Source organism: Tetrahymena thermophila (genome assembly GCF_000189635.1).
Source record: "Tetrahymena thermophila SB210 genomic scaffold scf_8254545, whole genome shotgun sequence".
Lineage (NCBI taxonomy): Eukaryota > Ciliophora > Oligohymenophorea > Hymenostomatida > Tetrahymenidae > Tetrahymena > Tetrahymena thermophila.
This window is the reverse complement of record NW_002476317.1, coordinates 45,185-72,160: the sequence shown is the minus strand read 5'-3', so window position 1 is coordinate 72,160 and position 26,976 is coordinate 45,185. Positions and strand designations below refer to the sequence as shown.

The 26,976-nt window shown below is 24.6% G+C and overlaps 4 protein-coding genes across 4 annotated transcripts; 2 read left to right on the top strand and 2 right to left on the bottom strand. All coding sequences in view use genetic code 6, as the record gives it.

Annotated features, from left to right (window-relative positions):
- Positions 1-116: 116 nt before the first annotated feature.
- TTHERM_00147610 (phosphatidylinositol 3- and 4-kinase family protein) lies at positions 117-8,666 on the top strand (the record flags this gene model as incomplete). Its single annotated transcript, XM_001021495.2, has 17 exons — positions 117-376; positions 432-508; positions 694-1,032; positions 1,176-2,073; positions 2,131-2,251; positions 2,318-2,944; positions 3,001-3,427; positions 3,478-3,603; positions 3,660-4,085; positions 4,144-4,834; positions 4,898-5,313; positions 5,386-5,839; positions 5,895-6,168; positions 6,228-6,474; positions 6,530-7,428; positions 7,487-7,973; positions 8,023-8,666. The coding sequence occupies 17 exons, from the start codon at positions 117-119 to the stop codon at positions 8,664-8,666; spliced, it is 7,413 nt and encodes a 2,470-aa protein (XP_001021495.2).
- A 752-nt stretch (positions 8,667-9,418) lies between these two features.
- On the top strand, positions 9,419-18,364 carry TTHERM_00147600 (phosphatidylinositol 3- and 4-kinase family protein; the record flags this gene model as incomplete). The annotated part of the gene is made up of 20 exons (XM_001021494.1): positions 9,419-9,547; positions 9,683-9,737; positions 9,842-10,205; positions 10,271-10,347; positions 10,422-10,757; positions 10,813-11,680; positions 11,734-11,854; positions 11,914-12,534; positions 12,590-12,965; positions 13,026-13,157; positions 13,222-13,647; positions 13,700-13,917; positions 13,980-14,431; positions 14,486-14,871; positions 14,985-15,438; positions 15,506-15,779; positions 15,827-16,076; positions 16,171-17,060; positions 17,124-17,583; positions 17,631-18,364. 20 exons carry the CDS (start codon positions 9,419-9,421, stop codon positions 18,362-18,364), a joined length of 7,623 nt encoding a protein of 2,540 aa, XP_001021494.1.
- An 858-nt stretch (positions 18,365-19,222) lies between these two features.
- Positions 19,223-20,558, bottom strand: TTHERM_00147599 (transmembrane protein, putative; the record flags this gene model as incomplete). The annotated part of the gene is made up of 6 exons (XM_001470890.2): positions 19,223-19,268; positions 19,321-19,554; positions 19,614-19,694; positions 19,754-19,883; positions 19,934-20,156; positions 20,253-20,558. The coding sequence occupies 6 exons, from the start codon at positions 20,556-20,558 to the stop codon at positions 19,223-19,225; spliced, it is 1,020 nt and encodes a 339-aa protein (XP_001470940.2).
- Positions 20,559-21,005: 447 nt separating this feature from the next.
- Positions 21,006-26,604, bottom strand: TTHERM_000147598 (hypothetical protein; the record flags this gene model as incomplete). Its single annotated transcript, XM_012798952.1, has 2 exons — positions 25,693-26,604; positions 21,006-25,574 (listed from the first exon to the last, which is right to left on the bottom strand). Exons 1-2 carry the CDS (start codon positions 26,560-26,562, stop codon positions 21,006-21,008), a joined length of 5,439 nt encoding a protein of 1,812 aa, XP_012654406.1. The 5' UTR covers positions 26,563-26,604.
- Positions 26,605-26,976: the final 372 nt, after the last annotated feature.

The window sequence follows — 26,976 nt, the reverse complement described above, 5'->3', positions numbered from 1 at the left end:
TTAACATAATAGATGGGCTGATTGGATTGGAATCAATATCATTTGTAGTATAAGAAAATCAATATATAAATTTTTGGAATAAATTTTATTAGCTGGTTTTAGAATAATTTTAACTCATGCAGGAGGAGAAGCTTTTAAAGAAAAATACTGAAGTATTTGGGAGATTATTGAGATTAGGAGGATAGAGAGTTTAAAATGTTTTAGTTGGATATATTTCTAATATTATTGAATCATTATTCTTAACTTCTACAAAGGACAATTAAAAATATGCAAGTCTACTTGTCCTTAAAGAGCTACTAGAATAGTCTCCTTTTATAACATTTAAGATTATTGCTAATACGGAGAACTTTCGTTCAAAAATATGGTCCCACATTAAGTAAACTTCTATTGAAATTAGTTTAGCTCAATATTCAATAAAATTCTAAATAAAGATCGAAAAATATTCTTGTAAGAGAGGCAGCTTTAAGCTTTTTTGATCAATACATGTAGCATATAAGTCTTAAAGAATGTACTACTAATTTATAACAATAAAATTATTTATTTCTTTATAAAAGTTTTCATAAATACATAGAGGCTAGTATTTGCTATAGAAAATAACCACATAAAAAAAAAAATAGAATAAACAAATAAAAATTTTATTTATGTATTTAAAAATGTCTATCTTAATTAAATCTTTTTAAATTTATAAAATAGAGGAAGTTCAAGAAAAAGAATATAGTGCTTATTATACAGACATAGAGAGCTACTTAAAGTAAAAGGAAGAAGAAATGATCATAGGAAATATTGCAGTTTTAAAAATCATATTTAGTTATCCTAGTTAAGAGTAGTTTACTGATACGTAATACTCTAACATGTGCAAGTATGTTCTTTCAAAAAAAGAGCATACTTACTAGTCTATTTAAAAAATAGTTATAGATACATTGCCTATTCTCTCTAAGTTTAAAAGATAACATTTCTGTGAAAATTTCTTATGTGAAACAATAGATCATATCCGTAATTTAATTGGCTCCAATAAATTCAAATCGCCTTCATGTAACATTTTAAAAAATTTATATGTTTTTATTTTATTTTTTATTGAAGAATTCTTTCTTATATAATTTCCAGAATCAATAAACAAACATATCTTTAGATATAAACAAAGTGAATAATTATAATTTCAATTTATTTATAAAAAGAGGATTTATTAATTAGCTATTATGATACACTTGATAAAATATGCTCTTCACTGGATATTAGCATTATAAAAAAAATACCTGATGATAAAAAAAAATTAATATTTGATGAAATTAAAAGAGTTTGTAAAACAATTTAAAAAGATTTATAAGATAAAAAGGAATATATTCCTAGTCGAGTAACCTGCCTTTAAAATATTGTGAAGGTTTTTTCAACAAGATATTCTGAATTAATTGATGAAGAAAATTTAATTGATGACCTCATATTTAATGGTCTGTATCCACAAACAGTAGAATTTTTAGAAAATATTTAAAGTTACAAAATGGATGAGATAAAAGAAAATACATCTGTTTCTGAAGAAAATCGTAAAAAAGAAAAAAAAGAATTCTCTACTTTCATATAATACAGGCTTTTGCTTTACATAATTACAACTTTGCAGAAATAAAGAAATGTTACTCCTTTGACTCTTCCACCTGTCAATGATTCTTAAAAAAAATTTTAATTAAAACTTCGTTAATATGAAGACAGGATTAAAGGAGACAAAGAGATATCTAATGCTATCTAAACTCTTTCTACATTTAAATTTAAAACCTATGAGAAAGAATTGACAAACTTTTTAAAAGACAATGTTTTAGATTATCTTGATAATAAAAATAAAATTATTCGTAAGGCTGCTGCTAAAGCAGGCTGCCTTCTTTGTGTTAAAAAGGGTAAAGATAACTTAATATCAAAATCAGTGATGTACAAAATACTAGAAAAGTTTATGAGTGTAGCTGTTTCAGATGCCGAAGATGAAATTCGCTAGACTATGTTGAAAAGTCTAAATGAAAATTTTGATTAATATTTAATAGAGCCAATATACCTCAAGAAATTATTCTTTTGTGTAAATGATAGCAACCTGTAAAATTAATTAATATTTTATTGATATATTAAATTTTATAATTTTAATTTTATAAGAGAGGTACAACAGCTAGCTTTAACTACTCTATGCAGACTTTCTAAGTACAATCCATCAGATATAGTTCCCTTTTTAAAGAAAACTTTATATGAATATATTTCATAGCTTTCTTACAATAAAGTAATTTTTACACAAATAAATTATTATGATTAATATTTAAGTTTTTTATTTAATAAATTAAAATAGAAACGATTTGAAAATGAAAAGAAGATTATAAATCTCTTAAAAGGGTTAGTGTGCTTAATTAAGAATGATACAGAAGTAGTCAAACCTCATTCAATGACAATAGCAACTATTCTTTTAAAATTTTTAAAAGATTCAACAATCACAAACAATATGATTCCTGAGTTACTCAAAGCCTTCAGTTAGCTTAGTGCTTTAGGAGATTTTCAAAACCTTATTGATATGGATGAGATTTTCCCAATATTTTTGTCAGCAATGTAAGACAAATCTTCAACCTTCAAGAGGGAATCAGCAGTTAAATCTCTAGTAGAAATATTAAAAAATACAGGATTTGTAGTGCTTCCATATTACAAGTATCCTAACTTCCTTGAAATTGTATTTTCTTTAATGAAAAATGAGGTTAACACAGAAATGAGGTACTAGTGTATGAGACTAATTGGTTGTGTAGGAGCCATAGACCACTTCTTTTACAAAAAAGTTATTGATAAAATTAAGAACCATTCAATAACATCATCGTTCGCAGACAATAGAATTCTTGTGAATTATATTGTTACCAAATCTTTCAGGAAAAGGTTCAAATTTATGAAAAAGCTCATTAAATATCAACAAACAAATCAATCATCAGAACTTGTAAGTAATTAATTTTCAGAATAAAATTAAAAGTAATTAATTTATTTTTATTTTAGCCCTTTCAACTCCATAAATATTATGAAGATGTTATACTACTCTTTGAAAATTTCAAATAAAAAAAAATGCTTTTAAATCTAGCATCTATAAAAAAGAGCCTAAATAATCAGCCTAATAAATTTGATCCACTGCAAATTTATGGTTCATCAGCTTTCTTATAATTATAATAAATGTTGGATTAATAGTAAGCAATATCAATTGAAAACGAGATTTTGAATGATGAGACGAGAAATACAGAAAGAATTCACTTAACTTAAGAATCCGACGATGAAATAAGGGAAATGCTATAAGCTCCTACTGTTATTTAGCTTAACGACTAAGATTATTATACAAGAACAACCATTAAAGCAGTATTAAAAATTTTATATGATTAATCCTTAAATGAGCATCATGAATTAGCTATAAAAACCTTAAATTGCATAGTGAGTAATTCAAAATATAAATTATATAATAATTTTAATTTGTATTTTTGTTAGATTTATTAAAAAGTAGGACAAAGAATTTCTTAGATTTGCTGATTCCAGTTTTATGCAAAGTTTTAGAATAAGATAATATAAGAGAAGATATTCTTAACATCATTTTAGTTATTATTGAAAATTGTGGTACACACTTCTTTTTTTTGAAATTAGGTTTGATTCAACTTTATTTTTTTAATTAGGAGTTTATTATAAGCAGAATTACTTAGATTAACTATTAAATATGTTCTTAGAATATAGTTAGGATATAAGGTACTCCTTAATATGCCTTAAAATATTAAAGGTTGTAGTTAGTTTCCACAAAAGAAATATTTATTATAAAATAGAACCTATTGTATAAAAAGTAAATAATCTAATCAAAAAAGCTCACGTAGATGAAGAATTTACGTTGAGAGTTATTTAAATTTATAAAAATTTAGCAGAATATCTGAATCCTCATCTTCATTTAATCATACCTTTTTTGTGTCAGCTAATAACTTAAAATGCCTAACTTGTAAATATGCAAGTAAAGACCGAAATTATTCAACTTTTCTAATATCTTTGCTTTTATTGCTCTTCTTCAATCCAGTATATATCGCTAATAGTTGATTCTATCCTTTAAAATATATGTAATTATTATTAGTTAGTGAATGAATTTTTAAAATACCTTTTTTATTTATGAAATAGAAACAAATAAATTCTAGCCATTGATGACTAATTCAATTATGGATACTATTGTAGTTTTTATTTATAAATATAGAAACGATTTTCAAGCCTATCTTCCCAAAATAAACTAAACAGTGAAATCTTAAAATATCCACCACAATATTTACTCAAAATGTATTGAAATTTTCTTAAATTATGGAAATTTAGTTGATGTTTCCTCTCAAATTGAAAGCGATATTGCTCTCTTGGAGTGTAAAAGAATTTAAGAGTAGCCATATACTTTAGAACCATAGGATTCCTTGACTAGACCAATTAAAACAGATAAAATTCTTAAACTTTTTGATACTCATAGTAATTAATCAAAAGAGGATTGGATACAGTGGATGAGAAAATCTTCTATAGAAATGCTCAAAGAATCCCCTAATTTAATCTTGTCTGCCTGTCATCAATTAGCTGAAGTCTACTAAGAGCTTCAAGTAGAGTTAAATAATATATCTTTCTCTTCTGTGTGGGCTGAACTAAAATAAAAAGAAAAGGAATATATTATTAATTAGCTCGACCCTGCTCTTAACTTTTAACATAGAGATGGTGACAGGGCTTAAAAAGTACCTTTGAATCTCTTGCAATTGTTACTTAATTTAGCAGAATTTATGCAACACGATAAAGGAGGTTTACCTATTAAGAGCTCAAAATTAGCTGAATTAGCATAAAGGTAATAAATAAATAAATATTTATGCTCTCAAAACTATTTTAAATTTTATTATAAATGAAATAGATGCTCTGCATACGCTAAGTCTTTGTATTATCGAGAATCAGAGTTTGAAAAGCAAGGAGTGGAAACCTTTGAAACACTTGAAGCATTATATAAATAACTCGGATAGAAAGAGTCAGCTTAAGGTTTGGTCTAATATATGCAAAAGTATACTAAATACTAATTCCGTTCATAAAATAATATATCTGATTAAATTATGACAAATTAAACAATTGATGGAAACAATAGCAAATCTATTTAAATATAAAAGCAATTGGCTAATTTAAAACTATCTGATTTAGCTCACTTTAAGATAAAGGTGTAACAGTTAGAGTAATATTTTGAATGGGAAAAAATTTTAACCCTCATGAAAGAGGAAGAAGATTATGAAGTTAAAAAGCAAGTAATGGATGTCGCTGCTAAAGCTGCAATGAATCTAGGTAAGATAAGTTTTTGTTTAGAAAATAAAAAATAAAAACTTAAGCTTATTATTTATTATTTAATTATCTAAGGTAAATGGGAAGAATTAGAATAGTTTGCTGAGAATCTCTCTGATGAAAACACAAACGATAAATCCTTTTGGCTTGCAGCTGTTTGTTTGAAATCAAAGAATTATGAAAAATCAAAAGTGTACATTCATGAATCAATATAAAAGCTTGATAATAAAGTCAGTGGTCTAGTATTTGAAAGCTATAATAGAGCTTTTGAAAGTATTCTAAGATTACAGCAGTTGTTTGAGATGTAAGAAATCCTTGAAATGAAAATTTACCAAGAAAAAATAGGTTAAATGATGCAAAGAGAGGGAATGGATAGGCATAAATTATAAATAGAGCAAGAACTTAAAAGATAAAATTTGAAAGATATATGGGCAGATAGATTAAGAGGTAATCCAAAAGAGTTAGATACATGGCAATAAATTCTTTCTGTGAGATAGATTTATCTTTCTAAAAAAGAAGATTTGCAATCGTAATATTTATTGTATTTGCTTATAATTAATTAATTGAGTATTTATTTCAAAAAGATGGTTAAAATTCTGTAAAATTATTTTGAGAAACAACTAGCTGTAGTATTGTAGGAGAATGCTAGATCAAATATTTTAAGAAGAATATTAAGATGAAGATGAAGCACCTCCAAATTATCATCTGGCCAATTTCGAATGCATGTATAGAATCAATCCCAGTAATTTCCCAGAAATATGTGAAAAAATGGAAAATTATCTCAAAAATGAGAAAAAAATAGAAAAAAAATAAGTTGCTAAAATGTATTTGAAAATGGGTATCTGGATGCGTGAAACAGTAAAAAAAAAATACCATTTAAAACTATTTTAACTATAATTTGATTAATATTAACTTAGGGAGAAGAGTTAGACAAATAAAAAATTAAAAAAATTGAAGAGTATTTTGAAAAATCAAAGGAGTTTAAATCTGATTATTACAAAACATGGCATCATTTTGCATTGTTAAATTTTGATGTTTTAGATATGATGGATGAAATTGACACAAGAGAAAAATTAGATTACATTTTAAATGCTCTTGAAGGATTTATGAAAAGTATTTCAATCGGAACATCATCAGAGCATAAATCCCCTTACCTCTTTTAAGGTAATATTTATTTATACTTACATATTCACACATTTTTATTTTTTATATTGATAAGATTGTTTAAGACTTTTGTAAATTATTTTTGATTATGGTGATTTCGAAGAAGTAGCTCAACTATTTTTAGAAGATTTCAAAAATATTGATAGTCGTGCATGGATTGAGGTTGTTCCTCAAATTATTGCACGTATTTCAGATTCAAAAAGTGGAGTATAAAAAATTTTACATGAGTTGTTAATTCACATCTCTAATCATCACTCATAAGCCTTAATTTACCCACTCACTATAGCTTGTAAGTCTAAAACTCAAATTAGATAACAAGCTGCTAATTAAATAATTTCTGATATTAAAACACATTCCCCTGTTCTTGTAAATGAAGCCATGCTGATATCTAATGAGCTCAATCGTGCAGCTATATTATTAAAAGAGTAATGGCACGAAGGTATTTATAATTCTATGGAGTCTTTTGAGCGCTTTTAGAGTGAAAAATCTACTTCTTCAGATCTTATAAAAAATGTAATGGAGCTACATGAAACAATGACTTTGCAACCAGAGTCACTTAGTGAAATATCATTTCACCAAAATTTTGGAGGAATTATCAATGAGGCAGAAGCTTGGATTTAGCGTTTTAGTATAACCGAAAATCCTATATGCATATACCAAGCATTCGATATTTATAGTTAAATTTATTAAAAGTTAAAGCCACAAATAAAGAAGTTAGAATTCGTTTACCTTGAAAATGTATCTCCTAAGTTGATAGAGACAAAAAATTGTGAAATATCTATTCCAGGAATGTACAAACCTTCAAGACCAGTCATTAAAATCACATGCTTTTAGCCAAAACTTGAAGTTCTTCCATCAAAAACTCATCCCAGAAAAATATGTATTTACGGATCAGATTCTAAAGAGTATTTCTTTTTATTGAAGGGTCATGAAGATATTCGTCAAGATGAAAGAGTAAATAATAAAATTTAAAAATATTTTTCAATATTATTTAATTTTTATTTAAAATAAGGTTATGTAGCTATTTGGGCTGATAAATAGACTTTTGTAAAATAATACAGAGACATAAAAAAAAGGATTATCTATTACGAGATATTCTATTATTCCGCTTTCCATGAAAACAGGTTTACTAGGGTGGGTTTAAAATTGTGACACTCTTTAAATTTTAATAAGAGATTATAGAAAAGCTTTTAACATAAAATATGGTGCTGAGCTAACTCTTATGAATGATTTTAACATATATAATTTCTATGATAGCAGTTTCAATGATTATAATAAGCTTCCATTACTAAATAAGGTCGAAATATTTAGATATATAATGTAAAATACTCTAGGTGAGGATTTAAAGAAACTTCTATGGCTTAAAAGCCCTAATTCAGAAATATGGTTAGAAAGAAGAACAAATTATACTCGCTCATTGGCTACTATGTCCATAGCAGGATATATATTAGGCTTGGGAGATCGTCATTTATCTAATATTATGCTCTAAAGATAAACAGGTAATTTAAAATTATATCAATAAATCTTATTTAAAATAAAAATTAAAAGGTAAAATTGTGCATATTGACTTTGGTGATTGCTTCGAAGTAGCTATGAGAAGAGAATCTTTACCTGAGAAAGTGCCATTTAGATTAACAAGAATGCTAGTTAATGCTATGGAAGCGTGTGGAATAGAAGGAAATTATAGAAATACATGCGAACTTGTAGTAAAGGTAATTAGAGAAAACAAAGAAAGTTTGATTGCTGTCTTAGAAGCATTTGTCTATGATCCTCTATTCTATTGGATAGTGTTTACAATGTCAGGAGATCTTGATAGTATGAAATCACCACAGGAAGCTAAAAATGGAATCTCAAGGAGAAATTCTTAAATAATTAGCAATAACTCTGGAAATATAAACAGCTTCGATTATAAAGAGTTTGAAACGGAACAAAACGAAGACATTAATAAATTAAGATTACAAAAAGAAGAAATGAAAAAAGCTGGAGACAAAGATAAACTTTAATAACCTTAAGATTTATTCAACAAAAAAGCAGTTGAAATTATGGATAGAATAAAGAAAAAATTGAATGGAAGAGATTTTAAAGAAAATGAATAGCTTAGCTATGTTGATCAAGTAAATAAATTAATTCTGTAAGCAACTTCAGACGAAAACATTTGCTAAGCTTATATTGGGTGGGGTCCATTTTGGTGATTATGAGTCATTTATTAGTAAAAAAAGTATTTACATTAACAAATAAAGTAATTTAAAAAATAACCAAAAAACATGTATAATTTTTGTTTACATATTTAAAATAAATTTCCTGTTTTTTAAATTAGAGATATAAAATTATTTTTTAGATTGTTTCATAAACTAAAATATAATTTAAAACTCTATAATTAACTAGACTGATTGATTCTTGGAGTGATTTATTTTAAGTAAAAAATCTTTTATTGATTAAATTTAAAAGGAGTTTATATTCTATAATATTTTACTTTCTCACTTTTTGTCATTTTAATATTTGAATGAAGACATAACACATAAATGTATAATGAAATAATAATGTATAGCTTGTAATTAATTAATTGTATTTTATTAAAAGTATGAAGTATTTTATCTTTGTAAATAAAAAAGATATTGCTTTTATTATTTATTAGTGTAAATAAATGATTTCTGACTTAAAGACTAGTTGATTAATAAAGAACGAGGGAATTCATGATAAATTGCTATTAAAATCTGAAATTACTCGCTTTCAAACAAATTATTAAAAGAAATAAAAATACCTAAATAAGAAAGCGAATTATCAAATAAATATTAATTTATCTGATAAGGATTATAAACAATTATCATTTAATCTTCTCGATATTTTCTACAAAAATTCCTACTCATAAATACATTTTTAGAGTTTTTTACAACATTTAAATACATAGATTAAGTAGATTTTTAAGTCAAAACAAAGCTAAGAGATGTCTCATATTATGCAAGAAATCTCTAAACTTTTTGAATAATTCAAAAAGGCTAAGAATTAAGAGAGTGAGCGCTTAGCAGCCGATTTGCAGCAGCTTTATTTAAAAAATAATTAATATTATGATGAAGTAAATTTTAATTGTTTTATTATGTTTAATCATAAAAATAAATCTTTGAAAGCATTAAATTATTTTATGCTGATAGAAATTTAAAATGTTTATTTAGAAATTTAATTTTTATTAATCTACTGTTTTATTTTATAGATTTATCATGGGCTCATTAAGTTAATAAATAGCAATGATATAAATGAAAAATATAGTAAATTATTTCAAAACTTAATATAATTTGAAGTCATTGTGAAATAGAATTAGCAATGAATAGATTAAAGTGCTTACATTTTTTTAATTTTTGTTTTATAATAGATAGTTTAATAGGAATTGAATAGATATCATATGTTGTGCAGGAAGATTAATATTTGAATTTATGGAGCAAGTTTAATTCTTTAGTATTTTAGCTTTTAGAATAAACAGGAGATGAAAAAGTTATTAAAAAATCAGCAGAAGTTTATGGTAGGCTACTCCGTTTAGGAGGTACTCGTATTACGAACCTTCTGACTGATTAGATTTAAAAACCTATACATTGGATCTTTAAAAATTCAGGTGATAATAAAAAATTCTCTGGGTTGCTAGTTTTAAAGGAACTTCTAGAGTAAGCTTCTTTCGTTACATTCAAGCAATTTATAAGCAATACAGAAGACTATAGAACAAATCTATGGAATCTTATCAAGTAAATACTTTCAAAATATGTAATTAAGTGGTGATTAATTAATTTGTTATTTAATATCTAAATAGACATAAAACAACTCTTCTTAGAGAAGCAGCTTTGAGCTTTTTTGATGTGTTATTAAAGCAAATAAGTCTAAAAGAATGTAATTAAAATTAAAAATAAAATATTTATGATAATTTTTAATGTTCTCATAAAATTTATTAATAATAATTATAGAGGACATACAAGACAGAGAATATAACACATTTTTTACTGATATTTGCTAGTCTATGAATGCTAGATAAGAGGAAGTTGTTATAGGTAATATATCTGCTCTAAAAATTCTAGTTACCTATCCTAATTCTGAATAATTCAATGATTAACAGTTTTCACAAATGTGTATGTATGTATTAAGTAAAAAAGATGAAAATTCTAATATCCAAAAAACTGTAATTGAAGCTCTTCCCGCATTAGCCAAATTTAAGAAGTAAGCATTTGCTGAAAAATTCTTTATAAAAACCACAGAGTTCCTTCTATAGCGTATCAACCCTCCAAAAGCAAAATCAATTACTCGTAAATAAACTTAAATTTAAATAAATAAATAAATTAAAATTAAATTTTTTAAAAGATGAATTAATTGTTAGCTACTATGACACTTTAAATAAAATTTCATAGTGTATAGATTCTACCATATATGCTAAGCTACCTGAAAACATGAAAGATCTCGTTTTTTAAAGCATATAAAACATAACACGCTAAATACGTTAAGATTTACAAGAAAAGAAGCCCTACATTTCCTTCAGAATATAATGCTTGATGTCAATCATAAAGAATTTTTAGCATAAATATCAAGATCTCATAAACGATGAAGACTTACTGATAAACAATATTCTATTCAATGGATTATATCCTTAGAGTATCGAATTTCTTAAACACATTCAGAAATACAATAGAAAAGAGAGAACAAGAACAGAAGTTTCTTCATCAATTTAATATAGACTGCTTCTTTGTATCATCACTATTCTTTCAAAACATAAAAACTTATTCCCTCAAAGCTTAAATCCGAACAATGACAAGGATAAAAATTTCTACCAAAAGTTAATTTTAAATACAGATAAAACACTTTCAACTGATGAAAAAGCTATAGCTAATGCCATATAAACTCTTTCAACATTCGGCTTTAGCAATTACGAAAATGAATTAGCAAATTTTGTTAAGGATAATGTTTTAGATTATTTAGATAATAAGAATAAAAACATACGTAAAGCAGCAGCCAAAGCAGGTTGCCTTTTATACGTCAAAAAGGAGAGAGGATAGTCGATATCTAAGAATATTATGTATGAGATTCTAGAAAAATTTATGAGCGTTGCAATCTCTGACTCAGAAGATGAAATTAGACAAACTATGCTTAAGAGTTTAAATGAAAATTTTGACTAATACCTAAATGAACCCAACTATCTTAAAAAATTGTTCTTGTGTGTTAATGATAGCAATACGTAAAAATTAAATGTATTTTAGCATCTTTTAAATTTAAAAAATTTAAAAACAGATAGGTTTAATAATTAGTTTTAACAATCCTTTGCAGACTTTCAAGATATAATCCTTCTGATATCATTCCTTTCTTAAAAAAGACTCTTTTTGAATTTCTGTCCTAACTTAAAATAAATAATGTAAATGAATACTTTTTTCTCTAAAAATTTATTTAAAAATTATATCTTAAAAATAACAGCTTGAGAATGAAAAGCAAATGATTAATCTATTAAGTTCTTTAACTTGCTTGATAAAAAATGGACCAGAGTTAGTTAGACCACACTCATAATCTATTGCTAATATTCTCTTGAATTTCTTGAAAGATTAAAAAATAACAAATAATATGATTCCAGAGCTTCTTAAAACCTTCAGTCAGTTAAGCTCACTCGGAGATAATACGATTTTACTCTATATGGATGAAATATTCCCTATTTTCCTATAGGCTATGTAAGACAAATCCTCTACTGCTAAGAGAGAAGCTGCAGTAAAATCACTTGTGGATATTTTGAAATATACTGGATTTGTTGTACTTCCATATTATAAATATCCTAGTTTTTTGGAGATTATTCTTTCTTTGATGAAGAATGAAGTAAATGTTGAGATGAGACAATAGTGCATGAGATTGATAGGCTGTCTCGGTGCTATTGATTACTTTTATTACAAGAAAGTCTCTGACAAAGTTAGGAATAGACTCACTGCTTCACCTTCTTAAGATAATAGATAACTTATTAATGATATCATTAAGGTTTCCTTGAAAAAAAAATTCAAATACTTTAAAAAGTTAAGCGCTGCAAAGTAGCAAGAAAGCTCTTCAATACTAGTAAATTAATTTTATAATAAAATCAAAAAAATTAAATAAAATTCCTATTTTATAGACTAAATAGCTTCACTAATATTATGAAGATATTATTTTGCTAGAAAATTTTAAATAGAAAAAAATGTATTTAAAACTATCAAACATATAAGCAGAGATTGATTACAACCTAGAAGGCGCTAATAGTTTAAATATATATCAATAGCCTTAAAAGAAAGATAACAGATTTAGAGATCAAAATATGATTGAGAAATTATATTCTAAACAAGAAATTGATGAAGAAATTAAAATGTTATTGCAATCTCCAACAGTCATTTCTTTAACCGATGAAGACTATTATTCCAAAATAACTATCAAAGCACTTTTGAAAATTTTGTGCGACTAATCTTTAAATGAGCACCATAGCTTAGCAGTTCAAACTCTAAGTTGCATAATAGGTAATTTTTAATACTGAATAAATTTAATTGATTTATATATCTTGATATTTATTAAAAAAGGTGTGCTATAAACAAGAACAAAAAATTTCTTAGATCTTTTAATTCCCATATTTATTAAGATAGTGCGCTAAGATATGCTTAGAGATCGTGAAAACATCTTGCAATTGATTCAAAAAATAATTTTGAATTGTGGTAAAATATTAAAATTAAAAAAGTAAAAATAATAAAATAATTAATTGATATAATTGAATTTTAGGTAGATATTATGATTAAGAATATTTAGATCCAATTCTCAATGTATTCCTTGAATTTGGATAAGATCCTTAATATTATAAAATATGCTTCTCAATCCTCGAGAATTTAATTGAATTTTAGAAGAGAAATCTTAGACATTACATTGAGCCTATTATCAGATTAATCAACAATGTTATCTATAAACCTCAAATTGATGAATCAACAGTTTTGCAGGTCATAAAAATCTACACTCTACTTGCTGAGCTATTGGACTCAAATCTCCATCTGATCGTACCTTTCCTTTGCAATTATATTAGTAAAGATACCTCATAAACCAAGACTAAAGTAAAATCAGAAATCATAAATTTGTTTAACTGTTTCGCTAATTCTTGCTGTTCAACAGTCTAATTCCTTTCTCTTATTGTGGATTCTATTTTGATAAATTTAGGTAAAATTATATTAAAGAAAATTATTTCTTATATTAAATTGATTTGTTATAGAATAAAGCAAAGATGCCAAGTTTATCAATGAGTGCATGAACACAGTTGTTGTTTTTATTTACATTCACAAGAATCAGTTTTTAGTGTATTTGACAAAGCTGAATTACGTTGTCAAATAAAAAAATATTTAACACATTGCATACCAAAAATGTGTAGACATATTCTTAAATAATGGTAATTTAGACGATGTCTCATCTTAAATAGAGCCAGAATTTTAAGTAAATTTTTTTATTTATAAATAAGTTTTAATTTTAAAAATTATTTTTAATCAAAATCAAAGAAAATTGTTGGTGAAATTAAAACAGACTAGCCTCCTTAGTAGTAAGAGCTATTCAATAGTTTGTTAAGAAAGATTGATAGCGATAAATTAGCTTAGGTCTTTTCTACATCAAGTAATACTTCAAAGGAAGATTGGAACTAATGGATTAGGAAGACTTCAGTTGAGCTGTTAAATAAATCACCAAACTTTGTATTAACTCACTGCAAAGAGTTAGCAGAAATTTATGAAGAACTTTAAGCAGAGCTTTTTAATATTTCGTTTGTATGTGTTTGGAGTCAGTTGAAAGACCACAATAAAACTTTTATAAAAGAATAATTCTCAAAAGCTATTAACCCAGAGAATAATGTCCCTATCAACATTCTATAAACAATCCTTAATTTAACAGAATTTATGTAGCATGATAAAGAGGGTATCCCTATTGAAAATACAATTCTTGGTGATTTAGCTGAAAGGTAATTAAAAAATTTAATTTAAATATTTACTAATTTTTTTTTTTTAAACATTAGATGTCTCGCATATGCAAAGGCTCTTTATTTCAGAGAAAATGAATTTGAAACAGCAAACATTTAAATTATTGAAAGCTTAATCTCACTTTATACTAATTTAGGATAAAGAGAAGCTGCTAAAGGTTTGCTTCAGAATGTTTAACAATAATTGAGATTAGATGTTAATGAGAGTTGGTATGAAAGATTGCATTAGTGGGAATATGCTCTTGATGATTACAGAGTAAGACAATTAAATATTCCAGAGTAGAGTTTCTTTGTTCCTAAAATGAGGTGCCTTAATGCCCTCTCAGATTGGGAATAACTAATTAAAAATACTTAAGAAGAAAATAACCCTGAACACAGAAAGCAAGTTATGCATCTTGCTGCTAATGCTGCCATGAATTTAGGTAAACTTAGAAATAAATCTTTTATATTATTTTAGCATCAACACTATATATTTTTTAAATTATCCTTTTTTATATAATAATAATTGAAACATAAAATTGTATAATAATTGAAGGAAATTGGGAACTACTTGAGAATTTTTGTGATAACCTACCTGAAGAAAACAGCTAAGATAAATAATTCTGGTAAGCAGCTATCTCTATTTCTAAAGGCTAATATGAAGAAGCTAAGAATTTAATATCTGAATCTATCAACAAATTAGATAGTTAAGTCAGTGGTTTATTGTTGGAAAGTTATAGCAGAGCTTACGAAAGTATCCTAAGACTCCAGCAACTCTTCGAAATGCAAGAAATCATTGATATTAAAGAATTTGAAGAGAAAGTAAATAGTACTGCAAATCGTGAAGGGCTGATTAAAGGTATTTAAGATGCAGAAATTGAACAAAAGAGAAAGCAATTAAGAGATATATGGGCTGATAGATTATATGGTAATCCTAAGGATATTGATACTTGGTAGAAAATTTTATCTGTTAGATAGCTATACCTATCTAAAAAAGATGATTTAAATACGTAATATTTACTAAACTCTTTTCTTGCAAATTAAAATTTGTTTAATATTTCTTTTAATAATAAAAAGATGGCTAAAATTCTGCAGACTTGCACTCAAAAACAACTAAATGCATATATGTAAGAAGACTTTAGAAGAATTATACTTGGAGTATAATAAAGACTCTTAACTAATGCCAGCATAACTTCAATTAGCTGATTTAGAATGTAATTATCAAATGAGTATTACTAAGGAAAAAGAGATTTGCGAAAAAATGGAAGAAATTCTTTAATCTGAAAATAAGATAGATAACAAATTGACTGCCAAAATGTACTTAAAGATGGGTAATTGGATAAGAGATAAGGTAAATTGTTTTCATTATTGTTAAATACTAAGTTTTTTTAAATGTAGACTGATGAGCTTAACTCGTTTAACATGAAAAAAATCGGAGAATTTTACTAAAAAGCAAAAGATTTTAAGCCTGATTATTACAAAACATGGCATCATTTTGGTCTTCTCAATTTTGATGCTATTAACATGAAATAAGATGACACAATTATTGAGTAAAAGAGAGTTTATATTAAGAATGCTTTAGAAGGATTTATGAGAAGTATTACTCTAGGAACTTCCTCAGAGCATAAATCTCCTTATATTCTTTAAGGTAAATCATTTGGTTTTAATACTTTTTTTTTAAAGTTTGTTTAATAAATTTTCTTTTAATTCATTTAATAATTTTATCATTTTAATTAAAATAGACTCTTTGAGACTGCTTTCTATTATATTTGAGTATGGAGATTTGGAGGATATTCACAACAAATTTTTAGAGGACTTTAAATAAATTGATAATCGTGCATGGATTGAAGTCGTCCCTTAAATTATTGCTCGTCTTTCTACTACAAAAAAGAGTGTTTAACATTTATTGCACTCTCTTTTAACTCACATCGCTTAGTAGCATCCTTAAGCTCTTATATATCCTCTAACAGTAGCTTTGAAGTCAAAAATTCAAATTAGACAATAAGCCGCAAGCAAAATTATTGAAAATATCAAAACTCATTCACCTTTGCTCATAAACTAAGCACTCTTAATTTCATAAGAATTAAACCGTACAGCTATTTTGATAAAAGAACAATGGCTTGAAGGAATCAAAGAAGCTTGGGAGAGATACACAATTGATAAGGGTGCACATACTCATCTAATAAAAATTTTGTAGGGACTTCACGAGATGATGAAAGTTCCTCCAGAATCATTGAGTGAAATTTCCTTCCACTAAAACTTTGGAGGTGAAATCTTCGAAGCCGAATCATGGTTGGAAAGATATAAAATAACAGAGGATGCTATTTGTCTGTGCTAAGCATTTGATATTTATTACCGCATTTACTCAAAGCTTGATGTTTAATTAAAAAAGCTAGAATTTGTTTATTTAGAAAATGTATCACCTAAGCTATTAGAAACAAAGAATTGTGAAGTCTCTATTCCAGGCTTGTACAAACCAACTAGACCAATTGTAAAAATATCATGCTTTTAGCCAAAATTGGAAGTATTATTCTCCAAAATGAATCCCAGAAAATTATTTGTGTATGGATCCGATTCTAAAGAATACCACTTCTTATTAAAAGGTCGTGAAGATATACGTTAAGATGAAAGAGTAATTTATTTAATTCATTTATTTTTGATGTTAAAAATTAATTTATTTTTTTTAAATGAATAGGTTATGCAGCTTTTCGCTTTGATAAATCGTTTACTTCACAACAATCCCGAAACAGAAAAGAAAGACTTAAACATTTAAAGATATTCAATTATTCCTCTTTCTATTAACACAGGTTTACTTGGTTGGGTTCATAATTGCGATACTCTTTAGGTCCTTATCAGAGAATACAGAAAGGCATATCATATTAGAGAAAATCCTGAATACAACTTGATGGAGTAAAAATGTTCTAATTACAGTGTTTTGCCTCTTCCTAACAAAGTTGAAATTTTCAGATACATTATGGAAAACACGAAAGGAGAGGAGCTTAAAAAAATCTTATGGTTAAAAAGTCCAAATTCAGAAATTTGGTTAGAAAGAAGAACCAACTACACAAGATCTCTTGCTACAATGTCTATAGCTGGTTATATTCTAGGTTTAGGAGATCGCCATCCTTCAAATATTATGCTTTAGAGATATACAGGTAAATTTACATGTAAGATTATTGCTAACTTTTAAATTTAATTATAGGAAAAATTGTGCACATTGACTTTGGTGACTGCTTTGAAGTAGCTATGAGAAGAGAAAAATTCCCAGAAAAGGTTCCATTTAGATTAACTAGAATGCTCGTCAATGCTATGGAAGCCTGTTAAATAGAAGGAAACTATAGAAATACTTGTGAGCTAGTATTAAAGGTAATTAGAGAAAACAAAGAAAGTCTAATTGCAGTTTTGGAAGCTTTTGTCTATGATCCACTATTTTACTGGAGATTAATAACAATATCTGGTGAAGAATAAGGTGATAAAGCCAATGAGAAAAAAGAAAAAGGAGATGCAGTATACCAGGCTAACAAAAAGAGAGAGTCCAGACCTTAAAGTTTGCTTGAAGTAAGCATGGTAAACTAGGTGAGCTATGTTGGTAGTATTATATAACAAGGAACAAGCTAGGCGATATAAAAATATATCAAGAAAGCATAAAAAAGCAAAATAAATAATTAAAATGATATTGATAGAGCATAGTCTCCTAAAAATAGAGAAAAAGATATTTAAGAAAAATATTACAATGAAGAAAAAGAATAACCATAAGAAAATCTAAATAAAAAAGCCGTTGAAGTTATGGATCGTATTAAGAAAAAGCTTAATGGTAAAGATTTCTAAGAAAATGAATCACTAACATACACTGAATAAGTTAGTAAGCTAATTAATCAAGCTACATCTCATGAAAATATTTGCTAGGCTTATATTGGGTGGTGTCCATTTTGGTGATAAAATCTATAATAGATCAACAAACTCTTAAATACATTTTAATCTAATGATAAAAACAAATAAACGTTTAACAATCAACTAAACTTGTACTTTATGTTACTTTAAAAGTAAAATATAATTTTACTATCTATCATCATAATATTTTAACAAATATTTTTACACAATCTCATTCTTTAATTATGTAATTTGGATATTTTTAAAATTTCAAAATTATTTTCAGTAAAGTTTACTATGCTAATTATCAAAATTTTATAATTATTATTTAAATTTTTATTAGATAAAAAAATATCAAAAATTCACGATAATTACTATCTATATGAATATGAAGATGGTATAAAAGTACGAAGTTAAAAATACAAAATAATGAATAGGATCATAAAATAATTGTGATTTAAAAAACATGATCTTATTATTTATCAGGAGATCTTTATTTCTTTTTCTCTCAAAATTAATTTAAAATCTATTTTTTTTTTTTGTGAATTGTTGATTTTAAATTAATTTTTAAAATATTTCATTACTGATTATCTTAAATTTTTTATTTTATTTTTAGAGATTAGTATTTTATTTTAAGTCTATATAAATATTGTTTTTTTATCTTTAATTTTTTAATAATAATAAATAATCACTAATCCAAATTCAATAAATAAATAAATATTAATTGAAAATATTTGAATTTATATTTTTATTTGTAAGCTATAAACATTCTGAGAATAAATAAAATATAAAGCAAGCACATTTTACTAATAATAATAAGATTAAGACAATATTATCTTTTTTATATTTTATTTTAAAATTTAATATATGAATTTAACTAATTTTAAACTATATTTTTTGCAAGAAATATTTAGTTTGTTTAAATCATTTTCCTTCTCTTTGTTATGTTTTATTAAAAATTTCATAGCACCTAATTTTTATATTGAAAAAATTAGTATTTTAAAATTAAAACTAAATTTTACTTAATAAATCTAGTGCAAGCGAAGTTTTATATGCTTTGGTTAAATACCATCTCTGAGCTTTTCAAGAATTGGAATGGTAAACCAAATAAACCATTAAAATTTACATCAAATTAAATAAGTAAAGCAGTAGAATATTTTTTAAGTTAAGTACTATCTTTTCCTTCATTTTAATTTATCAATCTGTAACTCAATAAATCTCTTTCTAAAACAATATCTTCATTTTTTGTAATTGCTCTATTATATAAATTAATTTTCCTTAAATATTTTTTATTCTACTTATTAAATTTATTTACTTTTTAACTAAGTTTATAAAATCTTATTGATTAGACTTACAGTTTATGAATTAGATATATAACTATTCCCCTTCGTTTTTTCTATATTTTTTATTTTTTTTCATATAAACATTTTAAATAATTAATTATTTGAAATTTACATTTCATATTAGAGTTTCTTTTTATCTGGAACAAAGGAATTAATTTAGATAGACCTCGAATTGTATGTTTCAGTAAATTATTTTGAAAGTATGTCAGAATGCAATTTAGAAATATGTTCAACCAAATCGCCTAAAATAAAATAAAAGCTTGAGATAATTGTTTTATAATCGCAATATTACCTTTAATATCATAGAAGGTGACATATTTTGTTTAAGTATGGCAAATATATTGAGTTATTTGGATTAAATGCTACAATTACACATTTTCATTCATTACTAAAATTAAATGATAGGGCTATTTTTTTATTTGCTAAAGCTTATCCTTCATCCACTTGTTTTCATTTTTATAGATAATTTTAATGTATTTCCTATAAAGCTTATCTTTAATATTTTGAATCGAAACCTTTTCATATTAAATTTTTTTTAAGCTTAAAAAATTGTTTTTAATTCATATTTAAATCAAGACAGCTTTATCATTTAAAAGAAATTGATATATTACCTTAAGTTTTTATTAAAATATAAAAAAAGTTTAGATTACAAACAGAGTAATTCTCAAAACTGCTTCTATGAAAATGATCATTTGTTAAACCTAAATAAAATTTGCTAATTTTCTATTATAGTTTCTTCTATTTTGCTGCAATTTAAATTTCGCCTTTTCAAAAAATTGATTTTTTTTTTAATTGATTTATATTAATTCCATATAAATTTATTAATGCTAATAAGAGTAAATTAGACTTAAGGATATTAATAAATGAATATAAATAAATATAAGCAAGCTGTCAAATTAATAAATTTCACTCATCATAAATAAGCAATTGCTTTTAAAAAATTAGTTAATTTTTTTTTGATATTATAAATTTCTTACATTTGGAATTTATTTGTTGTTTTCAATAAATCAAAGATGTAAAAGAAATTAAGTAACTAATATAGTGAAAAATAATAGTAAAGTCATTGTTAAGTAGATGAAAAAAAATTAAATAATAATTTACATAAAAAATTAAATTATGAATAAATTATTGTAAAGTATTAAATGGTAAAAAGCTATTGAATTAAAATAATTAATATCATTAAAATACTATACTTACTTTAACATAAATTAATATATCATTTTTTATCAAAATAATTAAATTTGTAACTAATTATTAGTTTATTTACTTTCTTAAATTTTACACTACAATCAAAATATTTTATTTTTGAGATTTGATTAAAAATTATTTTTTATTAATTGCTCTAAGTAATCAAAATTTTTTTTTCAATTACTGACAAATGAAGCATTCTCTAGTGGAAATAATAGAGAATATATTTGTTTTACTCTTAAATTAAATATGAGATTATCTATTACAGTTTTTTGTTGTTCAAATGTAGATTTTTATTTAGGATTAATTTAAATATAACATCTTACTATGTTATCTAGCTGCAATCTGCATATCTCATCAAAATCATAAGATTGCAAAAAGTTTTTATTTAATTCATCTTATTTTTACAGCAACCTTCTATATTACTTTGATAGACCTTCATATCCTTAAGTTTATATTATTTCTTAAAGAGGCATAATGATGCTTTATTATTCTCTAATGTCCTTTCTAAATTTTACTTTTGAAAATATTTGATCAAAATGATATTAGTATGCCTTTTGTGAAGTGTTTATAGAAAATTAGATTTTGTAAACAGATTCATCTATTCTTGAACTTATTCGATTTTATAAGCATTTTATATACTGAAGACTTTGAGAATAAAATATAAATTTGTTTTCTAGGCAGTGTAAAATTATATTAAAATTAAAGATAGTGTTTACAGTTTTGACAAAAAATTCTTCATATTTTTGCATATATTCGTTGATTTAAAAGTTAAATAAGCTTTTAAAAAGGCTTGTAAATTATTTTTTTTATAAGCCTTCCAATTTTAAAGAATGATAGTTGCTAATAGAATCTTGAATAAGATTTTATGTTGATATATTTTTAAGTTATAAAAATTAAAATGCTTTATTTTTATCAACTAACTCATAGCAAGAGTTTTCAAAACTATTGAATTTAATTAAGAATGCAGTTTCAACTGTAAAACCATCTTCATGATATAACATATCAAAATAAATTGACTTAGCCTCTTTGTCTATAATCTTAATTTCAAATGATTACAATTTATACTCTTCATTTGCTCCTTAGCATTTATTAATTTAAAGTTATGGAAACTATTCTGTGACAATACAAATTTCATTATTTTCTTCCTGATTTATATCTATATTTAAAGGTTAAGTAATCTCAACTGAACGAGGCGTTTTTATCTAAGCATATATGGATTAAATTTGGTATTCTGTTTATATATTGTATCTCACCCTGTTTTATTTATAAATTACCTCTTTTTTATAATTTACTGAAGGCAGTAACTTAACATTTTCAGTTACTTACTCATTAAAGAATTAACAAATTTCTTATAGCTCATTTTAAATATCTTGAATTTCTTTTCTTAAATTTTCTATTATTAGTTCTATGCAATCATTTTCATTACTCAAATCGAATGAATTTTACAAATGATTATATTTTAATTGTTTTTATGCTTGTTTGAATCTTGTTAAGCTATTTTAATCTTCAATTTAAAATATATTTTGATCTTTAAACAGTTCAATTAGGCTTGTATTATATTTTTTAATAATCTTAAATGAAGTGTTTTTATATTTGCTTTACTAAATTTATTGCTGTTTTTCATAAACATAACCTGTAGGAAGTATTTATAATTAATATATCTCATCAGGATCATACAAAAACGCTTTAGTTTTATTTTTAGGTAGTAAATGCATTGTGCTTTCATCTTATTAATAGATACTTAAGAATTATCTTGAAGGAATTTATTATCTCCAAAGAAGGTTTTTATGTTGATAATTTTAGTTGTCTTAGACATATTCATCTTACTCATCATCCACTTTTGTAGGAGAATCTAAAACATATCTTTTTGTATTAGTCTATTAATTAAATGCTTATTTATTGCTATTATTATTAAAGAAGTTTTATATTGAATTTCTTTAATTATGATAAGAGGATATATTAGATTAAAAATACTAATTTTTATTATTGTTTTCATTAAAATGATTGTTTTACTCATTTAAATCAGAGGTTTACTTGACTGAACCTCTACGATTATCTTTTGGAATTTGTTATCTCATTTATTATGAATTTTATTTCTGCTATTTTTCAAAATTATTTGAATTGTTTAATTAGGTTGTTGCTTTTTTTAAGCTTTGAATTGATTCATTTTATTTATCATTAACATTATAATCATAAATGTCAAATTCATCTTCGCCATTTAAAAATAATTTTGTACTTTTACTTTCGTTGTATGATTAGTTTCTGTAACTAGTAGATAAATTGTTCAAGTTATTATTATTATTTTTGGCATTTAAATCATATTGTTGGTTGTAATTTTCATTTTAAAGTTATGCTTCTTTTTTATTTACATTTTAAATCTTACTATTTTCGTTTTACTAATCTTGATTTTTTTCAGACTAGTTGGCTTGATTTGAGATATTTAAATAGCTATTTGCATCTTCAAAAAAGTCAAACGAGTCTTTTTTCTTATTTTAATTTTTCTAAGATAGATTAACAGGATATTAATATTTTGGAATATTATTTTGTTGAAATAAACTATTTTGTTTTATAGGATTTTATTTGTAGCTAAGATCTTCAGAACTTTATTAAAATGATAATCCAGTATTAGATATTAAATCTTCTTTACTATAATCTTTATTTAGAGAAAATTTTTATAATGTGGAACCAAAATCACCATTTTAGACTTCTTCTAATCTTGTATAAATTGATAAATCATTGTTATTTCTATTATTATTAATTAAAATTTTTGGTCTTTCTTCTTATTTTTCCTAATTATAAAAATTATCAATGCTAGATTGTCTAGAGTATCTCAAAGGTGAAGTTCTATTGCTACTTTTTTGATAAATTTTATCTTTTTGAGATTATTCAATTTCTTTTTAAAATTGTTAGTCTTTCTTCTCATTTTATTAATTTAAATGAAGAATTGATTAATTATTTAATTGATCACTTTATTCTTAGCTTAGATTATAAAAATCAGAGGATATTCTCCTCCTTCTGTAAATCATTTGCTACTAGCCTCGCTATTCTTGCTCCTCTTTTAATTTTTATTACTTTTGTTAATTAAAAGCAGAAGAATTGTCATTTGAACTTTTTTTCAAAAATTCTAATGGATTGTTAAAATTAAAATTAATTTGATTTTTTTGTAATTCCTTTTCTAAATTTTACACAATATTACTTTTTTAATTGCTTTTTTGTTGCTCCTAAAAAACTTTAAATTTTTCTGGGGATTAAATATAGCCATTCGATTCTACTTTGCTTTAGCTATCTTATTTTAAAGAAATATCTTAATCAAAATAATTTATATTTGATTGATTTTGGAAATCATTTATGAAATTGCAAGATAAATCTTAAAAATTAAATGAACTCTCTCTTTATTTATTTAACGAAGGTCTTCTCAACCTCCCTCGATACGAATCTAATTTTGTAGGAGACTACTGTTATTATGACTATTATTACTACTGCTATTATTGATATTCTTACAATTTGTTAAAATCTTAAATATTGCAATCTTATTTTAGTGGAGTTGAATCTTTACTCAAATTTTTCTATTGTTTGATTGGAGATTTTTCAGTTATTTTGAGTATATCTTCAGCATCGTAATATTTATTATTTTAGGTGTTTAGCATAATTTTTTCAACAAGCTCTTATCGTTATTCATTATTAATAGAGCTTTTGATAGAATTTTATTTAAAGCCTAGGGTTTTGTTATTGCTGTTAGTCGAGAACACTACAGAAGAGAGTTTTGAGCATTTATTATCGCTAAAATTACTACTAGCCTTTGAAACTATAAATGGTTAGCTAGTTTTATTCAAGGCAGCCTAGAATTATTTCTCTATTTCATCCATTTCCTCATCCACTATTTTTGACTATTTTTTTGGTTTGAGCTAAGAAATAAAGTATTAATAGCTGTCATTCTCTTACTTTTTATGATTTTCTTCTTACTATTACTATTTATTTTCAGTTTATTCTATTTCATCATTATAAATTTATTATTAAAAACTAATTTATTTTTACTATTCATTTTTTTAAGTAGCTTACTCATTCATGCCTTCTTTTTATCCTGATTATGATAAGTTTTAGTTGCTGTTTCTATTTACTCTAAATTCCAGTTTATGTTTTTATTTGGGTTTAGGAGGTATTTAATTCTGTGATGGCTCGTTTTACAAGATACTATTTGTGCTAACATCATTTTTAGATTTTTATTGAGAAGAAGATCTTTCTTAAATAAGTTCATTTTATTTTTAATTATTTTAGCTTTCTTCTAAACTCATCGAGCTTGGCTATAAACTTGTACTTCTTACTTATCTTTACTGGTTTTAATTAATTACTTAACTAGATAAATCAATAAAATTTCTATTATTTTAGTTTGTTGGATTAGAGTTTTGAGTTTCTTATCTGAATCTAAAACCTTGCATCTAACTTTCATTAAAATCTTGCTTTTGATTATGATCAATTGAAGGAGAAATGCTTGTTAATTAGCCATCTTGAGAATAAAAAATAAACTCTCCTAAATTTTAATGAATTAAATCATCTTTAAAGTCACCTGATTCGCAGCTGATTGGGGTATTAGGTAAAAGTATATTTTAAGTAACTGATTCAATAGACTGATAAGCTCTATTTAAATCTTCTTAAAATATTTAGAAGCCTCCTTTATAGCCACAAATAATCTAATTCTTTTCGCTTTTAAATATATCTCCATAGCCAAAACAAGTTAATTATTCCTAAATAAAACAAGTATTTAACAAAAATATTTTTATATTAAATTGTAATTTAAAAATGAATAAAATTTTGTATTATTATTCATATTGATTATAGAAAAATAAATAAAATTCTATTTACTGTTGTTGATAAAATCTGATCTATCTATGCGTATTAATTCTTAAAATAAGTACCTAATACCAATTCTTGAGTTTTTTTACTTTCTACTAAAACGCTTTAAATTGGTATAAGGGGAAGTTAATTTTAATTTCCTTATTCTTATTGATTATTGAATGGCTAAATAGAGAAAGCATTAAATCTTTGCTTTCTAATATCAAATACTTTAACTCTCCCAAGATCGCATGAGTGACCTATTCCTGTAACCGCATTCAAATCTTTATCAGTGATAAAAACACAATTAAGTGAAGAAAACACCAGATTTTATGTTTCATAATCATAATCCAAATCATTAATTTCATTTAAATAAGGTTTTTATTAAAGCGTTTAGAGTTTCAAATCGTATGAAAGTGAAAGCCAACTTGAGCTCTTCTTAAATTTTATTTTATAAAGAGTATTATTTTGTTGCGTATGAATAATAAGATTATCTTCATCACCAAATACTTTGTTCAATTTACCATATTAATTATCTAAATTTTAATTATCTGATTATAATAAATTGCCTTTATTAACGCATTTAATATATTTCCCATCTGAAAAGAGTATCCGATCTCTTTTGTTTTTTTTTGATTTTAAAATTTTGCATATTTATAATGATTTGATGCTCTTCTCTTCTTCAGGAAGGTTTTCATCAACTTTTTGCCAAATATTACTACACCATTGCTATTTTGAGTTTTTAATTAAATAAATAAACCCCTAAACATCGCCAATAACTATCTTTTATTTTTTTTTATGTTTGGTTTTAGGAATGAACTTCAAACAATCCTAATTTATTCCATTTATAGGTATATCTAAATTTACTTATGTAGTTAAAGTTTTTTCAAAATATTACATCTCTATATAAATAAGATTTAATTAATATTATATTTTTTTTAGTTAAATAAAGTTTAGAAAAAAAATTTTTTTATCAATAAATAAACATAATGTTTTGTAAAATTTAAAGTTTTTGTATTAAAAATAGTGTTTATTTATTATTCCTCTACTTTAAATGCAGTTATTATTTCAGTAATTGAAATTTTACTTGATTATAAAAATAATTATTATCCATTGATAGCTTATCTGTCATAAGTAAATCAAAATTTTAGACCTCTATTAAACAAAATTACATAAAATATCCTAATGTAACTTAAGCCATTTCAAAATTCGAATAGGCCAAATTTTAGTTTGCTTTAATATTTAAAATTAGTCTAAAATTGTTTAAAACAAAGTATCTTTTATTTTAAATATGTTTTTTATTTATTCTTGTTC